Source organism: Corvus brachyrhynchos, unplaced genomic scaffold, assembly GCF_000691975.1.
Source record: "Corvus brachyrhynchos isolate BGI_N302 unplaced genomic scaffold, ASM69197v1 scaffold17, whole genome shotgun sequence".
NCBI lineage: Eukaryota > Metazoa > Chordata > Aves > Passeriformes > Corvidae > Corvus > Corvus brachyrhynchos.
In genome coordinates this window covers 17,415,041-17,441,290 of record NW_008240046.1, presented here as the reverse complement: position 1 = coordinate 17,441,290, position 26,250 = coordinate 17,415,041, and the positions used below count along the sequence as shown (strand labels likewise).

Here is a 26,250-nt window from a genome sequence, read left to right as displayed (position 1 = left end):
AATTACTGTCTGACACGTAGGAAGGTAAATCCTCCTAAAAAAAAAGAGTTTTCTGTGCTTAGGATGTTTTTTTAATGCTGACAAGACTCATACATGGCACTTTTGTCTACAAAGGGAATCCTTCAAGTCTAATGATCACCCAAAAGTTTTACTTAATTTTTTTTTAACACTTATCTTCTGACCTCTGTATTTCTCTCCTTCCAAGGTCATTCATAAGGAATAGTCTCTTTTTACCTTAGCTCTTTTAGAGAAATTAGCAAACTGCTTCCAGCTGGATCTGATAGATGGCTAGCCTAGCTAATGATCCTTAGCTAATCAGGAGGAACTGCAGGGTGAGAGAGCAAGCACACAAAAAGCTGGGAGAAATAGTCACAACATTTATAAAAGGGCACAAGCCGCTGTTTATACTCTACATGTGTATTTTAATAAAGTGTTAGGAAAGAGTCATGCTTCACACATTCTAGTGCACCTCATGGCTGAGCTGTACTGCATAAGTGCAAAAGCAATTTGGTCAGATCCTTACACAGCATGATAGAAGAAAGTTCTGCCCATTCCTGAGTTGCTCTAGATAACAACCATGATATCTATGCTTTTGGCTTATGCACAGTGATAGTGCTCCATATTTGGTGGGAAAGAATGGGAGACGGGTTTAAAAATGCTTGTCTTCAGTCTCACTAGCAAGGGACATTATGAAGAAAACTCTACTCTTATGAAAAATATTCATCTCCTGAAGACCCAAATGGACTCATTTAAGAAAAGCAAAGCAAGAATCCACCTCTCTTTGTACAGGGTGAATAGCTGGAATACACAGGAAATCTTATAGAAAAAAGAAAAAATTATTTGCAATAGTATCTTTTAACCATTTATTTCAGAATTTTCACAGTGTTAGCAACTACCTGGATAAATCTCTTACCGGTTAAAATATTTACTTTTGGTCTAATTAGGATATATGCTGAAAGAGAAGGGCTAAAATTTCTATGTCTTGAGGGTTGAATGACATTAGCTTAGTGTTACTTTATTATGAATCATATTTGATACAATTGTACCATTGAACTTTGAGTAGTACTTTGACTCATTAGCTGCTTTTTTAGAATCATAGCTCCTCCCCATTATTAGCATGAAATCATAACGATTCACATAGAAGCTTAGTCTCAGATATTGCATTATGTTAGTATGTTGCATACATTTGGGGATAAAAATGGCAAAATACCTGTTAGGAATGGAATAGCATAAACAGAAAGTGTTTCATGATACAAATTAATTTTCCCTCCTTGTAAGTAACATTATTTATTTTCATTAAGAATTTAAATGAAATTAAATATGCACAAGTTTTGGAATAAGAAAAATTACTATTTTAGCTGAAAAAAGTCTAAAATTGAGTCACTACAGCACCTTTAGTTGTGTATTCTGTGTTTTTAATGTCTTGTGCAGTGTGAAATAGAGCACTGACAAAGGCTTACGGGCTTTAAGAATACCACTGGATGTTTCTCTTAGCTTCTGGTTGCTTTGCTCTTCATCCACTCCTGTAGCTGCTCCTAATTAGCTGAGGATCACATGCCCTTGGTCACTTATTGAATTCAGCTGATTAATTTCTCTGTAAGGGCCCAGGTAAAAGGAGGTATTTTCTTAAGAGGGAGCCTGAAGGTAGAAGGACAGAGAGGTTATAACGTGATCCATGAGATGTAAAGGAAAGCATATCTTCTTGAGAACCTGAGTAGGCTTGAAGGGTTTTGCAACTCTGAAAAGTAGATCCTCTGCAAAAATGGGAAGAGTAAAAGTAGTTGAGAGAATTGAAGGCTTTTATATTCTGATTTTCTTTGAAGTGTTTTTATTTGTTCTCTGCTCTCTCACTGGAAGAGGTAGAGGTATAGTAGCCTGAGGTGGGTACTAAGGAAGCTGAGTGAACGATGATGAGAATTAACTTGGGAATAAAAACCTGGAATAGAAAGTCTGTGCTTTGCCAGGGAATAAGCAGATGATTTCTTTGGGGAAGCACAAAGTGACCAGTTTCTGAAACCAGCTCCACAGTGCTGTGACATTAGAAACACTGAGTACATCTGTCTTATCCCTGGGAGTGCAAGGGTATTCCAGGAGCCTAGAGCAAAATGTCTGGTTTCCTTGCTGTTTCTTCTGGAAAGTTGGATGCCATAAACTTCAGTGCTAAAGTTGTAGTCTGAAAACATGAGCATGTGGTAGGGGTGCTATAATGTAAAGTAACTCAGTAACTGGGTTCCTCATACTGATTGAAAGGCATATTGCTGGAACTGATCCATTTGTTCATAATTTTATTATGAAAGAGAAAGGTCTTAGCTTAATTTATAATTGAATTTTTTCTGTATAAGATGGCTTTAACCGGATTGTGTGTCTGGAAAGAGGAAAGTTAGATGAATTGGGTGAATTCAGAGTGACTTCTGAGCCTCGTTATTTGTACCTACTTTCTGGTTTTGTATTGGAAATAACAGGTTTGTTGCTAAAGACAGTGCGAGAAGTTTCTTTGAGGTGTTCCAGGCACAGTGTACAAATTGAAGCTCAGTGTAACTTTTTTTTTGTTGTCATAGTACATTTTTTGCTGTCAGTTTGAGGCAAATAATTGTTTTGTTTTGTTACAGGGAAAGGTGAACATGGAAAACCATACCCTCTTACAGAGGAAGACCATGATGATTCTGCTTATAGGGAAAATGGCTTCAACATATTTGTTAGCAACAATATAGCACTGGAACGATCCCTGCCGGACATCCGCCATCCCAAGTATGTAAACTGTTTCCTGGACTATTTAATTTTTAAGATTTTATCTTTGTATATCTCTAAAGCAGTTGTTTTCAGGAAGGTAAAACATGAACCCTCAGTCAACAAAAACAATTATTTCTTTAAATAGGAAGTGGAAAATTTACAACCATTGTTAAATCATTTACTCTGTCTTTTAATGTCACTTCTTATCTGATTAGTAACACATTAAGACTATAGAAGGCCTCTTTTCATTACAGAATGATTTTTATTAAATTTCTGTCTAATGAATTGTGCTAAAAAGCATTCACATGTTTCTCATGTTCTCATTTGATTAATAGCTGCAGGTCTTTGGGCTGGGGAGCAGAGTTGTATACAGTTTTTGTCTGTGTTTGCAAAATGTTTCTTCTGTTTTATTACGTAAAAAGTTAAAACAATCCAATAGCTGCAGGTTGCAGGGTGCTTATAATCAGCTGATTTATGTAGTTTAGAATTATGTAAAAACAGAATGTGCACGAGGCACAGGCAGAATTTGAGGACACTGGATGATGGTATTGTTCCCTAACAGCACTAATATAACACAGAGAAATGGGATAAAGGTTATTCTGGAAAATAACCGCCGAGCTAAAAATCATCATACAGCAAACCTAACTTGCTTTTCATGTTCTTTAATTTTTGGCTCCCTTATACAAAGAGTCAAGCTTCCTATCTGTGACAGGAAAAGGGACACTTTTGCCTTTCTAGGCTCCAGGCTCTTGTCCTCTAGAGCCATTCTGAACTCTGGAGAGAGAGCTGATTTGATTTGTCTCCTTACCTGGCATTTTCCCCCTGTTTTAATTGGATGTTATGCAGCTAGTGTATGGGAGAAAGGTACAGGAGTGAAGAAAATATACTTGTGAAAAATCTCTGTGACTGTTTGTATTTTTCTTTAGATACAATTCTCTCTATTATACAATGTTTCACATTAAGATATCTTCTCATTTCTTAACTTATTTTGGTATAAAAAGTTTTTAGAGAACAGAGCAGAACTTCTTGGCAGAAGTTCTCAGTTCAGGGAGAAGAGAAATATCATGGCAACTAACACTACTTTTTCTGTCAAATGTGCAACTTTTTCAAAGAATGAATAGTATATAAATGTTTGCGTAGTAAGAGTTTAAAAAAATTGACAGCGGAGGAATTAACCTTTTGTTAGAAATGTTTCTAATTTAATTTTAATTGTTAATTGTAAAATTTAATTGTTGCATTGTTTGGAGAAAAAAACTGTTTCAATTTGTATACATTAGTATTGTTTGCATAAAATTAAGTAAAAAGAAAGATATTGTTATAACAAGCTGTATGTTTTATATAAGTTCTTTGCTTTCTGCTTTGCCAAATTACCAGAAATTATATGATGAGTGCTTCCAAGAAGCTCGAGTTTTAATGTACAGCTGTAGGGCTTTGAAGCTGTGGTAGATTACATTGTTGGTATAATAAATATGTTCATCTGGCAACCTCCTCTGTTAGCGAAACTGCAGAGGACAGTTACTAAACACAAAAGGAAGCTGTCAGGTTTATCATCCCTTTGTGGTTTTGTACATTGGTCTTTTGGCAACCTCTTTCCTACCTGCTGCTGTCCTCACAGTCCCTGACATTTCCATGCATGTCCCCAGAAGTGATGTGTTGTCAGAAGCGGCATATTAGGAACGAGTCAGTGCCACACCAGCCTTTCTCTGCCCTCTTTTCCCCAGGACAAATCTTTTTGTGGCTTGCACCTAAAGGTCTCATTTGGGAAGCTTGTATCCTTAGATGCCTGCATTGCTTCCATGTTCCGAACAGCTGGCTTCCTGTGGCGTTCAGTGAAATCTCGTATGGGGGATGTTTTAGTAGTGTCCTGGCTGAACTGACTTGAGTCATGTCCTGCTAACCTTCCATATGTTAAACACTCATAACACAAGTAGCCCATTAGTTAATTGACTGTATCACCATCTAAAGGTAAAGAGAAAAAAAAGGTTCTTGTGCTATAATTGCCTACTAAGTAGTGCATCAGTTAAGGTGACAAAACTGGGCTCAATACTTCTGATGGCTATACCTTGAAGTGTATTTATTGAACTTCCAAGAGACATTAAGTCTCACAATGCTTTCTGACCTACTGTTAGAAACAAGCACATCTCTTGGCTGCTGTGTGTTAAATATGGCCAGTCTCAAACTGCGCTTCACTTTTGTAAATGTCTTTCTTCAGAAGTGTGTGTGAAATGTGGAGTAGTTCACACGTTATTGTGCTGGTTTTGGCTGGGGTAGAGTTAATTTTCTTCATGAATTTGCATGTCATCCGTGCTAGAGGCTGGGACTAAACCATGGCAGTAATAAAGTTGCTTTCAGAGAAACTACTGGAAAATTAGGTAATTTCTCTCCAAGAAAAGGGTGCTCTTCAGTAGCATTATAGTAGATAAATCAGGTATGGTGTAGCAGGCAGGTCTGGTTTGAGCATTATAAAGGGTTTGGCATTGTGGAGCTTCTAACTGCTTTGAGGCTTTTAAGTGCCATCTTATGCATGTTTGTGAGAGATACTAGTTATTATAAAGTTTGAGTTTTGATCCTCTGTTTCTATTTAGTGTATGCCATTTGCACAGGGAAAATGGTCCTCCTCTGCTGAAGACTGGTTTCCTGAAAACACTATCTATCATGTGTTTTATAGAACCAAATAGAATGGTTTTATTGCCGTCAGTAGAGAAAATTCACAAAATAAACCTTCAAATGCAACAAAACTGAGTGGTAAATCCTGTAATTTGAAAAAAACTTCCTTAAATCAAAAGAGCAGCTGCAGTAGTTTCTACATGCCTCTAAAATAACTTCAAAAATATTTTATTCCAAAGTCAAACCAAAGAAATTTTAAGAACCACTTCCAAGTGTTTGGTTTTCTGGGAAGTATGCAAAGACAGCAGAAAAAACTTTCCCTTTTTAATCCAAATAAACTTTCTCTTTCTGAGTCTGTTTGGAAATTGGGCTCAGGATTTGCAAATAACACCTTCTGGCAGGGGGATGGGTAGAGCTAAACAAATGTTTAGATGATTGAGCTCTTAGAAATTCAGGTTTTCAAAATTTTTAAATAATATTCTTATGTTTTTCCTGTGATGTTTAAAATACTTCAGCAAGATGTTATGAATGATTCTTCTTTCCTTTTTGAGACAGAAAAATGTGTGTGCTGTAAAAAAAATCCATAGAGAAATGAAACAGTTAATTTCTGTTTTAAGGCTGACTTGACCTTTCCTGCATCCTCAATATGTTTTTTTTGCATCCCTCTAGTGTCTCCTATGTCTTTTTTCCATCTCTCATAGCTGTGCTCAAAGAGTATTTTTTCCATTTTTGAGTAGTCTTTGATGTTTTGTTTCTGCCCCACTCTTGTGAGAAAGCCTTGGCACAATGGGTGCCAAGGTTTATTAGCTAATTCTCTGTTCTCTGCCCACAGTCACCGCTGTCTTTAAGTTTAAACAAAGAAACAATCAAACAAAACTTTTTTTTTACCCCCCAAATTCTAAATAACATTCTGAAAGAGTCTTACCACCTCATTTTATTGGGTTTCAGGACTGATTTAGTGAAAGTAAGAGTTCTGGTCACCCTAAGTGAAAGGTAGCATTGAGTTTTGGGTACTATTCAGAGAAAGCGATGGAATTAATATTTAGGGGTTATAAATTTTGTACCAATATAAGAAATGTTTCAAAACCCACAAGAAGGGTGTTTTCATTCATTTCTTTTTTCACCTGCTTCATGCTACTTTCTGTGGTTTAGAATACAACAAACCTTCTAATGCTAGGGAAAAAGTTGGCAGTACTATTTTCTATTGTAGAAAGAGAAATGCTACTTATTCTAACATTGAATGTACCGGTTAAAATTAATTCTTATCTTCTCCACATTATCAAATATTCTGCTATTAATACCTGTTTTGTTCAAACAAACAAAAATGAATCTGACTTGCATTTTGAATAGCATTCTAAATGTGATTTTAATGAGGCTTGGGGAAAGGATTGCAATCACTAGTCTGAACAGTGAACATGTATTTTGTGATCTATCCTGTTTCAAGCTCTTAAGTTTTTGTATACTAGACAATCCATTTTTAAGCCTTTCATTATTGAATCAAGGAATTCAAGTTAGTCCCTGATACCAATACAGTTGCAAGCTTTATAGTTTAAAATATTTTGTTTGGTATGTTTGTATATCTTAATTTCAACAGCAGGTCTCCTTTTATCTAAAATTTGTAGATTAATTGCTGCTAACCATGTCCTGGAGCGCATCAAGCACAGCATTGAGAGCCAGACAAGGGGGGGGGATTGTCCCACTCTGTGCTGGTGCAGCCTCTCCTCGAGTCCTGTGTACAGTTTTGGGCACCACAATATAAGAGGGATAAAAAGCTACTGGAGAGCATCCAGAGGAGTATCATGAAGATGAAGGATCTAGAGGCATATGAGGGGTGACTGAGGTCACTTGGTCTGTTCAGCCTGGAGGAGACAGAGTGGAGACCTCATTGCAGCCTTCCTCGAGAGGGGAAGAGGAGGGGCAGGCACTGATCTCTCTTCTGTGGTTACCAGTGACAGGACCCTAAGGAATGGCATGAAGCTGAGTCAGGGAAGGTTTAGGTTGGATATTAGATAAAGGTGTTTTTTACCCAGAGGGTAGTTGGGCACTAGAACAGGCTCCCCAGGGAAGTGGTCACAGCACCAAACCTGACAGAGTTCAAGAAATGTTTGAAAAAATGCTCTAAGGCAAATTTTGTGATTCTTGGGGCTGTCCTGTGCAGGGCCTTGATGATCCTTGTGAATCCCTTGCAGCTCAAGCTATTCTATGACTTGGCTAGTCTTAGATCAGGTGTGCAAATCATTCCCAGCTTGCCTGAGTGATCTATCACAAGAAATCCCATCCTTTTAAGGTTTCCCTGGGCATAGATAGATTCATTTGGTAATGAAGTTCTTACCATTTTGTTGTGCATCAAGAATGTCCAACCTGATTCCTGTAATTTCTGGTTTTTAAAAGCCTGTGTGGGCTGGAGTCAGTGTTTCTAATCCTTTTTTGCTGGTCTTGCTCTTGCTATGTGAAGGACTGGCCCTTCATTGTCACTCCCAGCAGTGTTTCTTTTTAGAAGTCTGAACTATGTTCATTTTTCTTAGGCATTAAATTTTTCACAACCCTCAGAAGAAATGCATTTTCATAATCAAAGAAATAAGAGGGTTTAGCTAAGGGCTGTTAAATCTTCTGTGTCCTGAACACTAATGAGGTTTTATTTCTTTCTAATAACAAACCCAAATTTCATTCCATGGGTTCTGCATATCTGAAACTCTCCTTTTCAGTAGCAGAAGCTGAGAGAATGCCTGAGTGCCTCTCTCAAAACATTTGAATGCAGTGTGGTTGGCCTCCATTGTATTTTTAAAAGACGCTAAAGTGAATATGTAATGGGATTTCTCCAGGCAGTATGTTTTTTGATTGACTCCATTTTTGTGTTTCTTAAAGTAGTTGTACTTAAACCATAATGATGTTTTAGTACACTTTGCAAAAACTAGACTCATGGGAAAGGGATATGGTTAGATACATAGGCAGTAGTACCTATCTGAATCCCCTAAAAAAGTAGTTATTGCATTGTATTTAGTTACTTTCTTTTTATAAAAACAGTGCATTTGTCACAATCTAGCCTATGTATGTCTTATGTCCATAAGACTAAAATTTTAAAGTTTGTCTTTAATCCAATACTCCAAGATAAATTTGAATTAATTCTCTCAGCAGTCTGAAACACAGACTTGGGTTGTCCTGCCTTGCTAAAAAAAAAAAAAAAAAAAAAAAATTAGACTAAATAATTTAAGTATGCTGAACTTACAAATATTTAAGAAGTCTTATGGAAGTAGTTGTTTGTATCGCTCTTCTGTTGAATTTTTGATCATATGGTGGAAGAAACAAAGACAGTAGAAGGTTTTTTCTAGTTCTCATTCATTTTGGGTAATCAAAAATGTCTTCAGACACACACATGTTGCATTGCTTCATGCCACTGATTACTAGTATTAGCTTAACTTTTTATCTGGACACAGAGCAACTGTTTAAACTCAAGTTGTGTTTTTAGTGGGTGGGTAGTGGAAAAGCTGGAGATAATTACTGTGCTTTTCAAACTGTTTTGTGTAGTTACTGAATAATATAGTGAAAGTGAAAAGTCATGCAGTCCAAAACACAATAGGCAATGACCCTGTTTCCAAGCCTGACCTGATTGTTCTCTGCAATTGCTTCACGGCATCCCATTTGAAGTGCAGGTCCTCAAAATAGGATCAGGAATGTATTATACCCGAGAAAACCTATAGCTTTCTGTCTCTGTCATGCCTGCTGTCACTTTCTCTGCAGGATGTGTATTGATAGTAACAAATAACATGGAATAATTCCCAAGTGCTTTCTGGGTGCTTGTGTGTCTTTTTTTTTTTTTTTTTTTTTTTTTTAAGGGCAGCAACAGCAAAAATGTGGCTGAAGATTGATGATTCCTCTTCCATCCTTTTATTGAGAAATAGGCTGCAGTGTTAAATAGGCCAGTGAGGAGAGTCCAAGCCTGATGGGTCTGTTTCTCTTTACTGAAAATTATTTGATAAAAGAAATAATCTGTTTATACACATGGGGAAAAGTAGTTCTTCTGCATTTAGCTGCCTTGCATGTTACTTAGAATCCAGTAAATCCTCCCACGCCACTGAGAAAATAGCAAGCTGCAGTAAACATAACTGTGAAATCTAAACTTAATGGGAACAGGAATTCTGAAGCATAATTACCCTCCAGCCAGTTCTGTACATCTGGGATAGCCAAGTCTATTAGCATTTGGCAATGATTAAAGCTTTTAACTGTCATATAATACAATAGCAAAATTGGAAAGTACATCCAGCTTTGCTAAGATTTGTGAGAAATGTGAGATGTTCTGGGGTTTTGTATCTTTGAAGTTCATAGGTGAAAGTGATGATATATGTTGTTAATATAGTAATTTTATGAAGAGCCTCTGTACACCGTACTAAGCCAGCAGTACATTCTCAGTGGCAGCACAATTAGCTGTTGCACCTCATGTAATAAGGAAAGCAGATGTGCAGCAATGCTGGATTGGAAAAGCAACTTCTATTTTGCCTGATTTGATTGTGAGTAACCTTCTTGAGCTCCAATTTTCTGAAGGCGGTGCTGGCCACAGGACGTGGTACTAGAGAACTTACTGATCTTGTTGGCACATGTGGTTCATGAGGCCCAACAGCTTTTTCACAGCATTTGCTCCTTTGTCTACCAGCTGTGATTTTGGTATTATAGACCCTGGTCAGACCTATATTGCCTGTTATATCTTTTATTGTGTACACTTGATGGTGTTGAGAGAGGTGTAAGCCTGACCACGTATTGCAGTGAAAGGGAGTGGTGAAGAGGTTTAGGTAGATCACAGAAAGACTATCTTTGAAAATTATTTTATGCTTAAGCAAACTGGACATAGTAACTCCATAGGCCTGATGGGATGTACCCATGAATGCTGAAGGAACCGATGTCTATTTGAGGCACCTCTCAATGGTCTTTGAATGATCACAGCAACTGAGAGAAGTACCTGAGGACTGATTCAAAACTGGGAGGACTGGTTGAGCTTCCAGAGGGTTCCTAGAATATAAAGGGAATATAGATGGGATACCTTTGGAATATAAGGCCAAGTGGTAAAAAGATAACTAGGATTTCTGAAACAGAAGTTAAAGGGTAGTTGAATGTCACAGTTTGGTTTGTTCCTGAAGTAGTATGCTTTAAAATGCACTTTGAAGTGACAAAAACCTGAATTCTGATCCTCTTTCTTCTTCCACCAGGAAAATGACCTCAGACTCAAAATAGAGGCTTTTTATTGATCATGTTGTGGTCTGCCTTACTTCTGAGACACCATCAGATAAGCATGCTAGGTTTGGATGAATTAATTTTGAATACATTTTTATTTCTCTGATCTGCTCTTGCAAAAAAAAAAAAAAAAAAGTGGTTGGAGGGTGTTTGTATTAAATAATGTATGTATTAAATAAATTCTGCTGTCTGTTATTTTTGAATTCATAGGTAACAAAGTGCAAGGTTTAAGCTAAAATATAATTAGCGTACTAGGATGCTTTCTGATGTGCACTTGCTAATGAGGAATTTTGAGATGGTATAAAATGATTACATGTATTATTTCCCAAGCCTCCTAGACTTAATACATATAGGTGAGTAGATAAGTTTATTAAAGCATATTAATATATTTTTTGAAAAATTTATAACATCTTTCCATAAGTGATGATGATTTTAGAACTCACTGTATTGTGAAACAAAACATTGCAAACATAAACATGCTTTGTGTCAATATGGTTTATCTGATTCTTAGACTCTTCCCTTGGTTAGAGGAACTTTTTGGTTTGAAGGACAATGTGAGGCAAACTCACAGACTTTGATTTCTTCAGAGACACACAGTGCTGCTGAAGAGACTGTATATGACAAGCCAAAATGAGGCAATTTGACATAAAGCAACAAGCACCTAATTCAGCTCCATCAGTTCTGGTGAATTCCATGCTGACGGAAGTCTACATAGAGCACAGGATTTTGCCTTCTTAGTTCCCAAGACATGCTGATAGTGCCTTTAATAGCAATTTCACAAACAATTTCTACTGTACAATTTAATCTTTTTTCTTCTTTTTCGTGAAAATAGCATTAATGCTTTGGAGAAGGTTTACTTGTTCTAGTAAAGCGTTGTGACATTTATTGAGGCCTATACCCAGTAATGCCTGCTTTCTCCCCAGCTGTGAGTCACTGTGAAAATAAAGATTACTTTCCCTGCCATCAACTCACGCCTAGGCTAATTTCACAGCCTTGTCAGATGGCAGGAGAAATTACTGGTTATCACCACTTAATCAGGCTCTGTTGACAAGACTAGATTGGAACAGAAACATGGTGTGACTGAAGCTTGTTGCTGTAAATTGAATACTTGAACATGCTAAGACAATTACTATGTAAATTTCACTGGGAAATGTTTTGTCCTGGTAGCTTATGGAGGTCTTGTCAGTACCTGGGAGCCCACTGGGTGCTGTAGTTTCTTTTAACAACGGGAAGGAAAGGGTCAGATCTCAAAAAGCAGCTTAGCTAAGAGAGCAAGAGTTGATGAAGCCAGTAGGGAAAAAAAGGTTGAAAATCTTTCTGTTTTGCTTTAACTTTCTCTGGCACTTCCTGTAAGAGGAGAAAATTAGTGGTGGGCTACTTTTATGATCCAGAAAGTGCCATAGTTGGCTGCTACCTTGTTTCCTAAATGCAGCAAAGGGATGTCTGTGAGACACTTAACTTCTCCTCTGTTATTATCTATCAGAGCAATTTTCAAGGTTGTTGATGTGTTTGGAAGGCACGGAGCCTGGTAACTGACCACAGCATTGCTACTGGTATCCCTTAGTGTGCTTAAAACATTGTTGATATATCTACAGGGTCAATCAAATTGCTGCTTTTATGAATCAGCTTGTGCTGTCAAGTGGCTGGAATGCTGCCAGCACTGCTCTCCTTTCTCATCATTTTAGAAGCCTGTATTCTTTCATTTTGTCTTCTACAGAGGCAGTGTATTTCTGCATGTTTCTGTTAACTGTGAAGCTGTAAAGATGGAGGGTTTGGAAGTTCTGCATCTTTTCTTAAGCTCGTATGATGTTTAGGCCATCTTTTCCCCCCCACATATAAAGTTATCAGTGAATTAAACAGGAACTACTCCTGTTCCTTGAAGTAAAAGGATGCTGTTATTGGTACCCAGTAGAGTAAGCTAACCTAGAAAATGAAATCATGATAGTCTTAGCATTTATAATAGTGAGTAAGAAAGAAGTGTAATTATAACTTCTTTTCACATCTTCACTTTTTATGAATAGTCCTCTTTTCAAGTTGTATTTTAAAAGTGCTGGCTGCAGATATCTTCATGGTGTTTCTGGGACATCTCTTTTTCTTCCTCAGGCAGGTTAATATTTCAGGAATAGAGGAACCTCTTGCTATTCTCTTAACCTTTTAAAAGTCTCCCTGCAACCTTGAAGCCAACTTTAAAATTGTTTTGTTCAAAAACTTGGTTTTGATTCTTGTTTCAAACAAGCAGAAGAGTTCTGTATCCTAAAGGAATAATTAAGTCAATATTGAGTGTTTTAAACCAAGGGTGTGACTGTGTATTACTTTTATGAATAAGCCTTTAACTGCTGGAACCAAGTGCCAAGCTCCAAAAATAAACTGTAGGAGCAGCATGCCAAGTACAAGCTGATAGAAAGTTCCACTTTATCAGTTATGTGCATTTAAAATTTTTTACTATAGAAATTGTTTACAAATAACTTCTACTTTACCTTTTTTAAAGAACTTGGGTTTCATAAGTAACCATTTTCTGGTGACTGTGGCAGGTGTGCATAATAAACAGTACTGTGCAGCTTTCGGAATTCAGTTTTTCAAAACAGTAATAAATTACAAAATTGAATCATAAGTGTGATTAGTGCTTAATAAGTATCTTAATAAGTGCTTAATTAGTATCTAATAGGAGGGAGAGAGGAAGGAGATTCTTTGAACAGAGATTGATTTTCAAAGCAGTTACAGCTTCAAAATGTGGAAACAGCTTGTAGACTGGTAGATAGGGCCTCTGTTTGTAAAAATCTCACCCAGTAGTCTCTGAGGGACTAATTTAATGATGTAGTGATAATCTTTGATAGGAAATACTAGATATTAAGTTCTGAAATATCATAGAAAGAGAGACTAAATTGGTCGAGGACAGCGATATTTGAAAGCAAAATTCAAGGTTCATAACTTTTGATTCATTGTAATCTTGAAAATGACATTGTATCTGACTCATCAGCAAATTCATCATTTGATGCCAGTTTTTGGTTGTGGTTTTTTTTTTTTAACACAAGTGTTAACATTTATAAAATATTTTTTTGCAAAGTCCACATGGCTAGTGTTATTTAATAATTCTGAGTATTTGTGCAGGGGCAGTGCATAATGCCGCTTGCATGTCCTCTTCTAAACTCCCTTTGTTCTGAATGGTAATGTAATAACTTCAGTAAGAAAATACATGTGTGAGCTACTTAACTAGCAGGATGACTGTTGCTTATCATGGTTATTTTCTTGCTGAGTGTGTCTACTGAGGCATTTCAGACATAACACAGAATGTATTCTGACATTTAAGACTTCAATAAATAAGCTTGAAGAAATCTATTATTTATGCCAAGAAATTTTCCATTTTTTTAACCTTAGCTACTGAACCTATTATTCAGCACTGTTCCATGAATAAGTGCTAGTGTGCTGCACTAAAATAATGTTATGTTTAAATGCAATAAAAGAGGCATCTTTAGGAAAGCTTCTGGTGTACATTACTAAGGCCAATCTGTAGTATTCTATTAAGGCTATGCAGAAAATGTTTCTGCTGAGTAGGAGCTCTTTTCTAGTTTCAATTGTCAGCTTCTTCACCTCCTTGAATAATACTCCTACCATGAGTCCTAGTTGCTTCTTCATATACTGTTGCTTCTTCATCCCCTTGTCCCCTCCCAACTTGTTGATTCAGGCATTCGGATACTGCCCTCTGAATATAAATGACCTTGCTTTCCAAAGGGCTTAAAATAATCTCTTTGGCGGCAGCCATTTATTTGTTTTGAAAAGTACAACCAAAAGACTAGTAGTTACTTGACTGAACTCTTTCTGAAAAGTTCTGCATTTTTAAGCGTCTAGGATGAGTGCATTGTATAAAAATACAAAAATTTCAAAGTATATGCTTTCTTTAAATTAGAGTTCACCTAGCAAACACAATGGACATCCTCTTCCTGGTTTGCCTTTGTAACAGGACCAGCATGCAGTTGGATCATACTATAGAAGCAAATTATTTTGGTTTAATAGTTAACTTGCTCTATGGAATAATGATAAGCTATTTTTTTTCTATTGTTTTGTGTGATCAAATGTGTCACTGTGAAATTCCGCAATAAGCTGGATTCCCAGTCTCCAATAAGGAAAGTATTGGTAAGGGATTCCATAAGATGAACTGAAGATGATCAGTAGTATAGGCAGTATAGTCTTGAGCACTGAAAGCCACTGTCTTTTAAAGGTCAGGAGAAGAGTTGGCATGTTACTTGCATATGATGAGACTGTGTGGTGAAAGAACAAGAGAGATAACATGCCCATATGTTGCTGGATTCCAGTCTGGCTGTGAAATGGGCAAGCTGATTGAACTCACCAGCCTAGTCTGGCAGCCTGTAGAGCTAGGAATAATCCCAAAATCACCCTGTGGAGTAGACTGGGGGTTTGGGTCTATTCAGTTAGGATGTACTGCAGGATGTGCAGATGTTTACTGTTATACCACACTGGGTGCTGATGGTGTAGCATGGCACATACCTAGAGTTATGAACATAGGTGTGAGCTAAGCTGACTGATCAGCATGTTTTGGAATACTTTGTGGAAGATGGCATCAAACCTTGAGCACTAAAACTTCCAGTTCTGTAAGTGATCACTTACCAACCACTTAAGAGGAAGCAGCATTAGTCCTGTAGCTGAACAAGGTAAACTGAGGAAGAGGTAGTGTGAGGTTTCTGAGAAAAGTGAATGAGTGGTGTCTCAAACATTAAACATTAAAAGTACTGCTGGACTGAGCTACTTGGTTATGTAAAGAAACACAAGTATGGAGGTAAGGATAAAAGTGATGAAAAATATAACAAAACCAGTGGAAGACTAGTCAAATAATGTGATGTCCTCTTAGCATCCGTAAGTATTTATCCTCTTATCAGTATGGGAATGATGAGCATACATACACAGCCAGAGCTGATTACAGAAAACACTTTCATGGAAATTATTATGATCAAAGCCAAAGTGAAAAATCAGTTTGGTATACTAATTTCAGGTAGGCTGATTCGGTTTTCTGCCCTCAATCCCAAAATTATAAAATATCATGGCAAGTTTCTCTTCTGAAACTTTGTGTGTTTTTATACTGTGTTTATACTAATATATATTTCATTCAAACAAGCCATTTTACAATATATGCAGAATGAGTTAACAGAGTCAAATGACCTGTCTTCATCTTCATTTGCTATTTAATTCAGTCTTGTTAGTGCAGGGTTCTCATATGTTACTTTAAAAGTTAATCCAGTTTAAAGTGCCACTAGGGCAAAAACTAGTCCTGATGGAAACAAGCTAAAAGTAGCAAATAATACATTACCATTAAAATTATTTTGAAAGACTTAGTATGTGTACCCATTTTTCAATTCACCACTGATTTTTTTTCTTTTTTAATTCCTCAGTCAAAATAGAATGTGACACTAAAGCTCTTCAGTAATACATTTGCCTTTATCAATCGAGCTGTGATTTCATAATCAAAAGGAGAGCTTAAAGTTGATTGACATCAACTATGTATCAATCTTTTCTGTGCTGAGTTATGTCTTGGAGCAAACCCTTAATTACTTCACTGAAACTGGCTGAACTGCCTATCTGTCCATCTTAAATCTACTAACCTTTTTTGAGTATTGATTTTAGGATTTATTTCCAGGCCTCTATGGATTTCCTAGTATTTCAAGCCTCAGTGAATATCAGTGGACACTTGAATGGCTTGGACACATTTTTCTGCCATTCAAACTACTTGAATGATACTTACTGTCCACATAGAGCCTACATTCATCTAAAGTGTGCAAGTAATTTGCAGTGTCTTTATGTGGAGGATGACAATTGGAGGTCATGTGTGCAAGTACTAAAATTTGCTAAATTGATACAAGTTCGACAGAATTTTCCACTAAAATTTTGAGGCTCTGGGAAAAGGTACAATTTTGCTCAATAGCCTTTTAAATATTCCTATAGGTAGTCAGTTCAGTTTCATTTAACATGTATATCATAATTCAGAAGGTTTTACCGAATGTATATGAGATTATGGTAATCTCTTATACATAGCGTTTTTCCTTTCTACAGCAAACCTTGCTTTATATTTTATTTTAATAAATTCTGGTAAGATTGCATTCTTCAGGAAGCATGAAAGAATCTTGAATTGCAATTTTTCATTACGTTGGAGACTCAAGAATTTCCCTTTTAAAACAAGAAGCAATGTCTTTAGCTTCTAAGTAGTCTTTTTGCAGTCAGGGTATTTGGCATCACTTCTAAAACTCAGGATATAAAGAAGCACACTCAAGGGCTTTGAACAAATGCTGCATGCATTATATATGTTTATTCTCATAAACATATATAGGTTTATTCTCACGGTACATCCAGTGTCTCAGCTGCAGAGGTCTGACTGCATCTTTGTTGCAATTCATGGGCGTTTCCCGAGCATTCCAGCTATTCATCAGGTCTGCCCTGCAGCCCATCACAGCACAGGGCTAGCTGCACTCTGCTGTGGACAATGTTGAATAGAACTTCATATAGAACATACTTCATGTTACGCTTTTTAAAATAGTGACCTTCTGTTATAGTTAGAGTCTCATGTCAGAGAACAAGGGGCTAAAAATGAGCAGAATTCCACTTGCTGAAGAAAGGCAAGTAAGCACTACTATAAAACCTAGCAGACTGTCTTTAACAGTAGAAAATGATGCAATTCAAGGTTTTATTTCTATAAATTTGAAATCTGACCAGCTTTTTTTTATAAAAGCAGAAAAGGACATTTTGGTGCTTTGTGGTTCTTACTAGAAATCAATTCACATATAGCCAGATACCTTTGCAATGGCAATCAAGAGTAAATGTAAATGAGGATGAAAGGTCAAAGTTGAATGATGGAGAAATGTTAAGATGGTGTAAGATGCTTTCCTCTTCTAAGTGTGGCTCTGTTTTGGAGCAATCTGTTCGGCAGGAAGAATTGAATAGTTTTAAACTAAATCCATCAATGTTGCTTCTCTTTCTCATCACTTAAGAATATGTAATTACTCTGAAACTGTCAATGAGACTATCCAAATCCAACGACCTTCCTCATCCTTACACACGTAAGGTTACAATATTAACCATGCAAATACACACATTTCAGTACAGGTGCTTTCAAAAGGTATATTGTCATACTGGAAAGGTGACTTTTTAAAAAATGTCATTCTGATGTGTTTGGGTGTTTCGAGTATTTTTTTTCCTCTTGCCCTTTAGAAGTTGTTAGTCTGACATATGTGGGGTTCTCTTGCTTGGTATTGTGCGGTGTTTTTTGGTTCTTTTGGTTTTTTTGGCTTGGGATTTTATGGAGGTAGAAACTTACTAGTTGTAAAATCATAATTACTGGGAGTTGAAAATGCTAAAGGGAGCAACTTTTGCTTTCAAAAATCATGTGAGAATTACATGTATGTCTGGTAGTTACAGTTGTTCTAGTCCAAGAAGCATCCCTGTTGGCAAATGGCTGGCAACAGTAGGTGTTGGTTTGGTAGGCGTTATTCTTAATTGGTCAACTGAAACAGCTATGTATTAATAGGCTTCATTTGTTGTACTTCTTCCAACAGATAAGAAAAAGAATTTCTACTGAATTCTCTTTCTGCAGCAGATTTTCTTTTTCTCACAAAACATTCAAATATACATACTTAGACTTTTCTGCCCCTAGATAATGAGCACTTGTTTTTCCAGAACTTCACATTCTTGCAAAGCAGCTCTCCTTTTTCCAGTGTGCATGTATGTTTTACCAGCAAGCTGCTTATTAAAAAGTTTCCACAGTTATTATTTCTGAAAATGGCTTGTCACTAAATTAATTCTCACTATGTTTAAGGAAGAAAAGTCTGAACTACAAATTTAAATCTTAATTTTTTAAGAGAGCATCTAAAAGCTAGTTAGTTTATTTGCAGGTACGTAACAGTTAATATTTTGCAAATACAGCTGTAGTACCTAAGAGTTTTTATTTCTTTAGAACATTTCATCAGTGTGGTAGCCGTACAGTGTATTGGTAAATATTGATTTCTAAGTGACATTTATAAAGAGAAAATCCAAACTAAGCTGCAAATATATGTAAATTAAAATTATATCCTCTAGCAGTGTTTGATATGTGTAGTTATACTTTCTGACAAGGAGCAAAGATATCTATACTTTTTTTTTTAACCTAGAATTTGCAGGTCTAAACTTTTAATTTTGTTTGTTTATTGCAAAGATGACAGGTTTCTGCTCTAGGGATACCTTTATCATGATGTGACTTTCTTTTGAGGAATGAGAAATCATTCAGTTACTGTGTCCCCAGAGGTGAAAATGCCAGGCTTTGTTAATAACAGAGGAATGTGTCCCTTTTTTCTCTTTTTCAACAAAACATGAAAGATGAGGTCCTATCAGTTACAGTAATCTAAACATTTGTCATAAAATATTTTTGGATATTAGGAGACACTGATTTGCATGACCATTATTTGAACGTTTTGTTTTTTTCGTTCTGAAATGTGTAAATAACTCAATATTGAAAACAGCCGGGTTAAGCACTGATATTCCATAGCTGCTGTGTAATTAAGATGTTGAAAATACAGCGCTTCCCTTTCAAAGATGAAAGGTTGTTTACATTTCCTTGTTTATGAGTCTGCATTTCCAGGACTGTGCATTGTTTTATCTCTATATTTAATAGGAGCAGTCATTTTGGATCTGTAGATGTGGAGTTGTATTTGTGGTTGTTGTTGTTTTTCATATTGTAAGCTCATATCACCCAGGATAATACTGAGATGTTTTCTAGAGTTTTTCTTTGTAGACCAAACGATCATTTCAGATTAGCTTCATATTATGCTTCAGAGTTCTTTTTGATAAGAGGATTTGGTTTTTGGAAATGATGTCGTAGAAGATATGTCATCTGTCATACTGCAGGAAAAAGTTTTCAGTAAAGGAAAAGAATTCCAGCCAGTTAGATTTTTTTCACTCATTCCGCTTAAATTTTGTTATTGTTCCAGTTTACTCAGTATTGTAAGCAGTGTGTTTTAAACAATCCAGTTATTTTCACATGAAGATACTGCTTGATTGCACTGTTCAATTTTATGCCAGAAACCATGTTGGTTGAATTGCCCAAATGGATGACAGCATATGCCAACTGAGATTTTCAGTATGCTTATACAATTACTTTCTTGCCTCTCCAGCTGTAAGCACAAGGTGTACTTGGAAACACTACCAAACACCAGCATCATTATCCCGTTTCATAATGAAGGCTGGACTTCGCTCTTGCGCACCATCCACAGCATCATCAACCGCACTCCAGACAGCCTCATCGCAGAGATAATTCTGGTGGATGACTTCAGTGACAGAGGTAAGGCCCAGCTGGTTTTGTTTTAACTTGAAACTTATAAATGCAGTGTGGTCCATACAGGAAGCAAAAGCAGGAGACCTGGACTGCTTGCCTTGATGTACTGTTTGATTGTTAGCAGGAATAAACATTTATAAGAGGCTTTTGTTTTGCTTGGCATGAATACTGAAATTCGTGTCAAAGGGAAGAGAGACTGTGAACTGTTCATTAACCCTTCTTAATGTTGTATTTTGAAGGTTGTTACTGAAATACTGCAGACATTTCTCTTTTTCTCTGAAAAATGTATCAACTTTGACCATGTTGGATCCAACGAATTAGCTTTTGATCCTGGAATTTTACTGATCTAGGCAGATTCACATACTAGTATAAAATAACCATACAGAGAAATGAGGCTCTTTTGAATAGAATGTGAAAAAAATGCTTTAGAATAGTTGATCAAAGTTTACATAATATATATATAGTAAAATTAAGAAAACCTTATTCACTTAATGTCATATGCTACCATTACTTCTTGAATGCAGCACAAAAAATGAATGCCTCAAGTTCCCTAAATGAATTTTAACAGTTCTTTAGGTAAAATTCCTCCATGATAAGGATATGGAACTGGGAAAGAGGGGTTTTTTTAAAATTTCAGTTATGTCTTAGAAGTTTAAGCATGAAAACCTTTGACTTTGGTGTTTTGGGGGATGGGTTTTCTGTTTCTGTTGAAACATCAGTTTCTGGTGTGTATGTGAGCTTTGTTCTCAGTAGATTAATAGACAGTAAAAGAGAGAATTGTACCCTTTGCTAATGTTTTGCTTAAAACCTTTATCTCAGCAACTTAGAGGAATAGATTTCTGACCTGCTGTTTTAAGAAGCCCCTGGGTGAGTGAGAGAAATATTAGTGGAGTGCTGCAGTAGCAGAATCATTTTTGTAAGATCTTTTTTTAGCTTGATATCTCAGGGTTTAGAAAGATAAATGCTGCACGCATCTATCTTGCCCTCTCATATCTGCTGGTTTACTTGCAATATGTCCTTTGATGAACTGCCTCTCGATCTGTAATGCAATTTAAGTGAAATTGTAAAGTGAATACAGTTCTGACTATTCTATGTTTATGGAATCTAGACCACAGATGAGAGTTTTTGAAACCAGACCTGTAAAACAGCACAACCAGGCTGTTTCTGCAGGCTAACAATTTCCTAGCAGTAAACAACTCATGGGGAAGTCTGTAAGTTGGTTTTATGAGGTATCTGACAAGTAAAGAAGCTTTTTTCTTTCTTTCTCTGTTGGGGTTTTTTTTTGTTTGGTTGGTTGGTTTTGGGCTTTTTTCTGAAATAGCAGCTATTGTGGCTATGCTTGCTCAATATGGTAATACTGTAGCATTTTTAAATTAAGATCATAGTTGCTGTTGTTGATACATTTTTAAATATGTTAGTGTTTTGTAAAGCTTACCTACTTCCAGGTTATTAGAAGAAGAGTTGATGCCAGTAAACAGGCTGTTGCTCTTTCTTGCATGCTCTTAGTTTCTGCTGGTTGCTGGAAGTAATATTAATTGCTATAACACTATACAAATCTCCAGGGTCTTCTTCATTTCCAGTTATATAATGCTATCTGACTTTTCAGTGAAACAGTTTTCAGCTGGAAGTGGTTCATATAGCATAGAAAGGTTTTACAAAAGTGTTTAATGTATGTTTGAAAAAGTGGAAGAAATTTACAAAGCAAACTTGTATGAGTAAGCTGGGCCTGGAAGTGCGGTGCCAGTAGAATGATTCGCTTCTGTTTATCAATGTTATTAAAATAAAGATCAGAAATGGGCTTGTGAATGGTTGCCGGTTTTGAACTTGAGCATATTTGGCACTGTATGTTCTAAGAAGAGAGAACACACAAGAAAAATCTGCTGCAGTCTCTACTCTGAATTCAGTAACATTGACTTATAAGTTAGTTGAATCATTTTGTACGCTTGAAGTTGGTTTAATTCATGTATTTGTGATCCTCTAAACTTTATTTAACTGCGACTATATTGTGTTTTTAACTAATGCAAACATAAATACTGAAATACACTGAAAAAACTTTTGATAACAAATGATGAAAATGTTTTAGTGAACAGCTAGATACCAAGAGTTTTCTGGTTTGCCTGCAGAATTACTTGTATGCCTTCATTTTATTCATATTCACTCCTTTGGCTTTTATGATCAAAACCTTTAGATAGTTCATGCATAATATTCAGAATAAATTACAACATTTAGATGTTATAAAAGTAAAAGGACAGCTTCACATCTTTAAATAGCAATATAATGCAGACTAAAGGCTTGGTATTAAGAGGGAGGTAAGCAAATGTTATGAAACTTGGAAATGAAATATTTGGTTATGGACAGATTTAGTATAAAAGACTACGTGAATATTAGAAGTCATCTGTGACAGAAAGAAATGTCGATTTAAGAATAGGTACACAGAGTTGCAAGATTTCTTTATTCATATAACTTATAGAGAGTGCTTATATTTAGAAATGGTGAAGCAATGGGTTGGAGAAAAATGTCTGATTTAGTGGAACTCCATTTCAACAAAAATAACAGCTTTGATTTATATTGTAAACACAAATGGACGAATGTTGGTGTACTGGTGAGATGAAAGGGGACTGAATCTAGAGTTCATAGGTGCTCTAATACATGTAGAATAAATACATGGTCATTTAACAAGCTCTGTAAAGGAGAGGCAAATAATAGACTTCTATTTAGCTTGCCTTAGAAAGCCGCGGATACAATAAGGGTGCAATTTAATGATGTACATATTTTTGCATACTAAAGCATGCAAAGTATTTCTGATTTGTGATGGATTTGGGATTGCAAATCCAGAACCTGATTCATGTAAGCCCTGTATTTCAAACTCAAAGACCCATCAGCTTCAGTGTCATGGAAAATGAACCTTTATATTGGAGATACCAACACATCTGTGTCAGGTATCTGCAGTGGCTTTGTGTGCAGCTCTGGTTTTGTGACCCTGATTTCTGGGAAAATGAGCCTTGTGGAAAGTGACTTTTTTTTCTGGGAGAGTTTTGGTGTTTGTGTGAGGGTTGTTTGAAATGGAAGGTGGGGAGGATTGGGAATAAGGTTTTACTTTAGAGATAGGGTGTTTCTTCTTGACCTAGCTTGCTCTGAAGTCAGCAGATCCCTGAAAAGGGGCAAGAAGCAGAATGTGGGCAACGGTTTCAAAGGAAAGGGGAAATTGAAAAAGACAGCAAATTTTCATTGGTTCAGTTATGGAACAGCTTGCATTTACAGAAGAATAATAACTATAATTAATGTTTTAAAACTTTGGGGAAACATAGATTTGCATAATTCATTAGTTAAACAGTTCATGTAGGTTGCCAGTATTTGATGTATTTGTACATCAACCTTTATTTCTTTTGGTGTTTTAATTACTTTATTAGCATAATCAGACTTCTAAACTGTTACTAACACAGTATATGCCCATGAATGTAAAGCTGACTTACCAAGCATTCTGACATTACCCCGTAGTTCTTGAACCGGTATAGCACCTATTAGAAGAAAAAATAAACAGTGCCACAGCCAACAAATTTATTAGCAGTAACAATTATTTGGCAGTATTTTAGTTTGAAAAAAACCCTCAGATTTGCCAAGGGAAAAAAAAAATGAAAACTTAGTAGCCAGCAGCTTCTTCTTCAAGTAGTTCCTGTCACTGGCAATGAACTGGGGGGTTTTTTGGTAGAAAATGACAAACTAGGAAATTTTCCTTCATGTTGATGAGCCAGTCCCTTCTCATTTTTCTGTCTATTATGTTCTCTGGTATCTGTCCCCTTGCTTAGGTCTGTTTTCTGGGCCACTAGTCATTTGAGAGTATCATAGTGTCCCCTATCAGTTACCATATGGTTTGTGTCAGACCTCTGAATAGCCCAGATTAATAACATGGAGGTCAGAGAGCAAAAGCAACCTGTAACTACTTCATCAGAGCTTTAGTTGGTTGGTGAACTTCAGTGCCAGTAATGTGCTTTTTTCCTGTGAACATGGAAGAAGACCTGATGTATGACTGGGGTGCTTTTTAAACTGTAGTTCTGTAAACTACACTGGTCATATTATACAGTAATGGAAGAATAAGGGAAGAGAGTTTGTGCTAAAAGCAGAGCAACTCTATCACACTATCAGATTGCACCACTTTCCACTGAAGGAATACATGCTGTTGCATGAAGCTGAACTTACCTGTATTTTGTTTCTAGACAGTTTATGTAACATAATTGAGATTCAAGTGTATCGATGCTTGGCTTCAGTTCATGGCTAGATACAACTTTCTGATTAAATGAAAGTGGAATTGTATTGTATAAATGTCTTGTTGTAGGAAACCTCTGCTATAGACAGAAACTCTCAGTATGATGAAAGCTCATATCTCCAAAAATTGCTGTTAGGCATAGCTCATGTAAGGCCTTATTGGCAAGAAAGTAAGGATGAATCCACATATAAATCTATTAGGTTTGTAGATGAATAGCTATACCTGAAACACACAGCCTTACCAGCTGGGAAGCCTGTTGCTGCAGACAAGTAATTATACAAAGGTAAAGAGATGTTTTCTGCTTACTAAAGAATTTGCAGTGGCTTCACACTTGCTTAATGCAGCATCCTGGAACCCAGAGTGACCCCAGCAACTTGAATTGCACTGTACATATCACTGGTAGCATAAGCAAAACTTTATAGGAGCAGAGTTAAATACAGCAAAGTTTTCAAGTAATGTTGACCTTCATATTGACATATTACTACATCATGTGTAATACTCAGGAAAAAAAAAAATCTTAACTTTTAACCCTATATGAAGGTCAGTCTGATTTTTAAAGAGATTTAAAAGAAAAAAAGGAAAAGGTCAAATAGAAAATGAAACAAATTCAGTTTCAAGATGTCTATATTGACTAGAGATCTAACTAAATGCAGTATTTACATTTTTATACTTGTGATATTGAGCTATAAAATGCCTCATTCATTTCCTCTACAGTGCACTCAGTGATTTGAATTTCATGAAATTTGGGACTTGCTTCTGGTCAAAAAAAAAAATACTATCACTGTAACAAGTACAACTTAAAAGATCTGTGCTTAGGTTGGAATAAACTGATTTGAATCTGTAATACCAAGTTTTCTGTTCTTCACTGTATATTCCCAATTTTGATTGTTTAACATTATAAATTCTGTTGTGGAGTTTTTCTTCTGAAATTATGGAGTACAAGATTTTACATTCAGCTTCTTGATGTACCTCACAATAGCAGTTTCATTACTGAAGGCATTTTGATTTGACAGAACGGCTTTACCAGTGGGAAAAGAAAGGGTTGTCCTGAGGCTGGTGAGAGTTCAGCTCAGAAGAATAATGGTCATTTTGAAGGCAACTGTACCTCATCTCAAAATGCATTTTATTTGCTCGAGTAAAAGTATTGTCATGTTGTGAGAAAGGCGAGAGGTGGGAAGAACTTCAAACAATTGAAGTTTTACACTTTACCTAGACAGAATTAATTGAGAATGTGTCTGTTGTGGGATAAATTTAGGATTATACCCACATCCTAATGTATACAGGGAATTCAAATACAACTTGGCTGTAAAAATGAAAACTCCAGTGACAAAACATTAGTATACAAACAAATTTTTATTTTTCACATAGTTGATCAAATTGATTATAATAGATAAGTAATTTCACTTTTGAGTACTTGTGGAGTCAGAATACAGAGTTTTTGTTTCCACAAGCTCTATATTGCTCAGTCTATCTTTAGCTGCCCACCCTATGGACTGCTTGATGGGTGTGCATTGTGCCTACACACTGCATCCCTTTGGTCTGTGAACATGCGAGGAATTTTTGAGATGGGAACCAGTGAGCAGCCTGTACTTAGCAAGATTGTGTTCTCTGGGTGTCAGCTTCTGAAACTGTTATGCCATGCTTGTATTGAGTATGGTTCGTGAGATACCTGAAGTAAGTCTCAGTTTAAAACAGTGTAGTCACTCTGAGTAATCTTGAAATACTGGAAGCACATTTATTCATGTGGCAAATTTTCTACTGTGCATCTCAGCTTTGATTTACATTTCCTTAGGGTTTAAAATAATGTAATTTCAGCCATAATTCAATTTAAATTCCTCATGTGGAATACTCAAGTTTGATCTTGCAAACAGAAAGGAAAATTTTTAAATCTGCATAAACATTGGTTTCTACATCGGCTTTTCTCTGAAACATCAGCTGTTTACTTTCCCCTTGAAAAAGCATTAATACATTGCAGTAATAGACTAAACAACTTGACAAGAGACTTGAACAATTATCTCACAATTATCTTTTTCTGCTTCAGTTAATGAACTATGGAAAAGATGCACATTAGTTTCTGAAAAATTTGAAAAGATGTTGTTTTTATACCTCATTTCCCTAC

General features: G+C 36.2%; 1 protein-coding gene across 1 annotated transcript in view; it reads left to right on the top strand.

The window, feature by feature from the left end:
• The window catches only part of GALNTL6 (polypeptide N-acetylgalactosaminyltransferase-like 6), a 281,614-nt gene that overhangs the window by 19,109 nt on the left and 236,255 nt on the right, over positions 1-26,250 (top strand). Inside the window, exons 3-4 of the mRNA XM_017744313.1 lie at positions 2,610-2,748; positions 19,707-19,873. Coding sequence (XP_017599802.1) covers positions 2,610-2,748; positions 19,707-19,873 — 306 coding nt within the window. The remainder of the gene's footprint in view (positions 1-2,609; positions 2,749-19,706; positions 19,874-26,250) is intronic.